The sequence below is a fragment of the Lactuca serriola genome, chromosome 2, assembly GCF_051521515.1.
Source record: "Lactuca serriola cultivar US96UC23 chromosome 2, Lser_US96UC23_V15, whole genome shotgun sequence".
NCBI classification, from domain to species: Eukaryota; Viridiplantae; Streptophyta; class Magnoliopsida; order Asterales; family Asteraceae; genus Lactuca; species Lactuca serriola.
Genome location: NC_136409.1, coordinates 236,791,582 through 236,794,219, shown reverse-complemented (window position 1 = coordinate 236,794,219; position 2,638 = coordinate 236,791,582). Strand labels below are relative to the sequence as shown.

The window sequence follows — 2,638 nt, the reverse complement described above, 5'->3', positions numbered from 1 at the left end:
TTAGATAACCGTCCTTTTTAAAATTGTAAACATCAACTATTCATGTTCGGTTTCTAAAAAGTTTAGGATATTATAAGTAAGAAGATGAGATTTTGGGCTCCAGGAAGAATTTGGAAAAAAATAATAAGAAAATGAAAAACACAAAAGATAAGAGGGTGAGTGGCACACGCCACTGCAAGCCACTAATTGGTTGTTATTATTATTTTTATTATTATTAACTATTATTTTTCACAATATTTATATCTTAAGGCCCAACCTCCCCCCAATTGGTATTTTGTATTTTAAAGCATGACTCAACAAGATACCTCGATTACATCATCCTGAATAATTCATTCATTCATCTGCTAAAAAACAAAGATTTTATGATTTTAATCCCGTACCTTAAGTAAAGCATGTGAGAATGTTAGGAGGTGCTTCAGGTTCAGAAACCAATATTGATCATGAAGTTTTCAAACCTACAGCTGGTGCTCAAATTAGGAAGAAGAGCAAAAGCAAGAACATAATTAATAACAGCAGCAGGAGGTTTAGTGATGAGCAGATAAAATCACTGGAGTCTCTGTTCAAGATGGAGAACAAGCTGGAACCAAGAAAGAAGCTAGAGATGGCTAGAGAACTGGGGCTGCACCCACGTCAGGTGGCTATATGGTTTCAAAACAGAAGGGCTCGTTGGAAGTCAAAGCAAGTAGAGCAAGACTACACATCGCTCAAGGCTGATTATGATGCTTTATCTCATCGGTTCGAGTCTTTAAAGAAAGAAAAACATGCGTTGCTGGAACAGGTACATACGTACGTTAATAATTAATTATTTTTAACTAATTTATAAACTAGCTACTGATATCATTAACTAATTTGCAGTTAAGAGACCTATGCACTCGGTTAAAAGAGCCTCATGAAGGAAGCAGCAGCAAAGATTTGGACAGTGGATCTGAAAATGGAGATACAAATTTGGAGTTGAATAATGGTAATTACTCAAGCGGTTTTAGCGGACCATTGGACATGGCGATATACTCAGACGAAGATGATCCTCGCAGAAAACCCAATATCATCATCAGTAGCCGGAAAGAAGAATCAGAAAACGTAAACGTAAATCAATTGATCTCACGTCATGATGATGATGATGATGATGATGCTGATGCTGATGCTGATGATAATGAAAAAGCTAGCAACTATGATCTCGGTAGCCTTTTCGATCAGTCATGTTCCAACTGGTGGGACGTTTGGTCATCAAATTCATAATAACCACCGCCGGCCACCTGCTGCTGCTAAATAACTTGTTTAACTAGTTTTCAATGGTTTGGAGATTGGAGTATTAGTAGCTAGGTGCTAATTAATTAATATATATTAGCTAGGTTCGAATCAAGTGATTAATTACTAATACATACTAGGATCTAGGATGCTTGTACTCTTAAATTAGATTGCAACTTACTTATGGAATACTGCCAGTCATGGGAATGGCAAGTGGCAATAGGTTGTTAATTACTTAATTATGTGCTGGGGGAGGCTGTTTAATTTGTTTGCAGGAACGTATACTGTATAGGATGCCGAACTTGGTTTTTTTTTTTTTTCCTATAAAGGTTATCTTTTAGCTGTGAAGATTGTTTTTTTTGTTCTTTTATGTTTTCGTTATAATTAATTAATTCAATTCTATCGTAGTATTGTTCGGAGATCTACAAATCCATCTCCAAGTGATGAGACTTTTAATACAAGGCCATAATCCATGTTCTCGATCGTAATAATCCATGTCAGTATTGATGCCCATGAATTAAAAAATAATAAAACATTTTCTGATCTGCAAAGCGGCAAACCTTTAATTTAGACTTAAAGCATTTTCTTTGTGTTTGATTAAGATCTGAATTAGGATTTGAAATATTTGTCGATGAACATATTGTTTGATTAAATTGAATGAATGTGCTTATGATAAAAATGATAATTTTACATTTCTATCCAACACATTGTAAAATCGACAGATTTTAAAATATGGTGACATATAAGCATTGTATCGGCTAAATTGCAAGAATTCTTAGATTACGTTAAATTCTGCTTACAAATAAATAGTTTACATTAATATTACATTGTATTAACTAACTAGCCGTCTATTACACGGATTTATTAAAAAAAATATGAAAATCTATATATTTAAGAAATTTGAACTTATAAAGAACAACATATTGAATTGTTAAAATGTAAGGTTTAATTTGTTATTTTGAATTGTTTTTCATTTCTCTTTTAAATTTAAATAAGTAAACAAATAAAATTATTGGATTAAATTTAGAAACTTAGAAATTAAAAGGAAATTATATTAATTAAATTGATATCCATTTATTATTATATTTATTACAATTATTACATTTAATCATTATGTAGAATTTAATAAAATGGAAAAAAATCATAAAATGACAAGTGGAAAAACAATAAATCAAAAAATCTTAGAAAATGACATGTGTCAAATGCAATGAGAATACGACATTTGGCAAAAATAATTTTCATTTATTATGATAGATTTACGTCTTAAATTGCTTCAAATTGCTCTTGATTTGAAGTTCCATTGAGGGTGGCGTCGGCAATGAAGGAGAGCGGCACCCACAATCGATGTGCAGCGTCTCGATTTTCAATATAATTTATTCATTTTTATTTATTC

The 2,638-nt window shown here is 31.9% G+C and overlaps 1 protein-coding gene across 1 annotated transcript; it reads left to right on the top strand.

Annotated features, from left to right (window-relative positions):
- Window positions 1-264: 264 nt before the first annotated feature.
- On the top strand, window positions 265-1,645 carry LOC145088956 (homeobox-leucine zipper protein HOX5-like). Its single transcript, XM_079027463.1, has 2 exons — window positions 265-778; window positions 856-1,645. Exons 1-2 carry the CDS (start codon window positions 401-403, stop codon window positions 1,234-1,236), a joined length of 759 nt encoding a protein of 252 aa, XP_078883589.1. The 5' UTR covers window positions 265-400; the 3' UTR covers window positions 1,237-1,645.
- Window positions 1,646-2,638: the final 993 nt, after the last annotated feature.

Bases quoted from the DNA above. Each gene is read 5' to 3' on its own strand.
- LOC145088956 (XM_079027463.1), top strand. From the start codon at position 401: ATGTTAGGAGGTGCTTCAGGTTCAGAAACCAATATTGATCATGAAGTT. The intron at 779-855 runs GTACATACGTAC...ACTAATTTGCAG, and splicing joins AACATGCGTTGCTGGAACAG to TTAAGAGACCTATGCACTCG.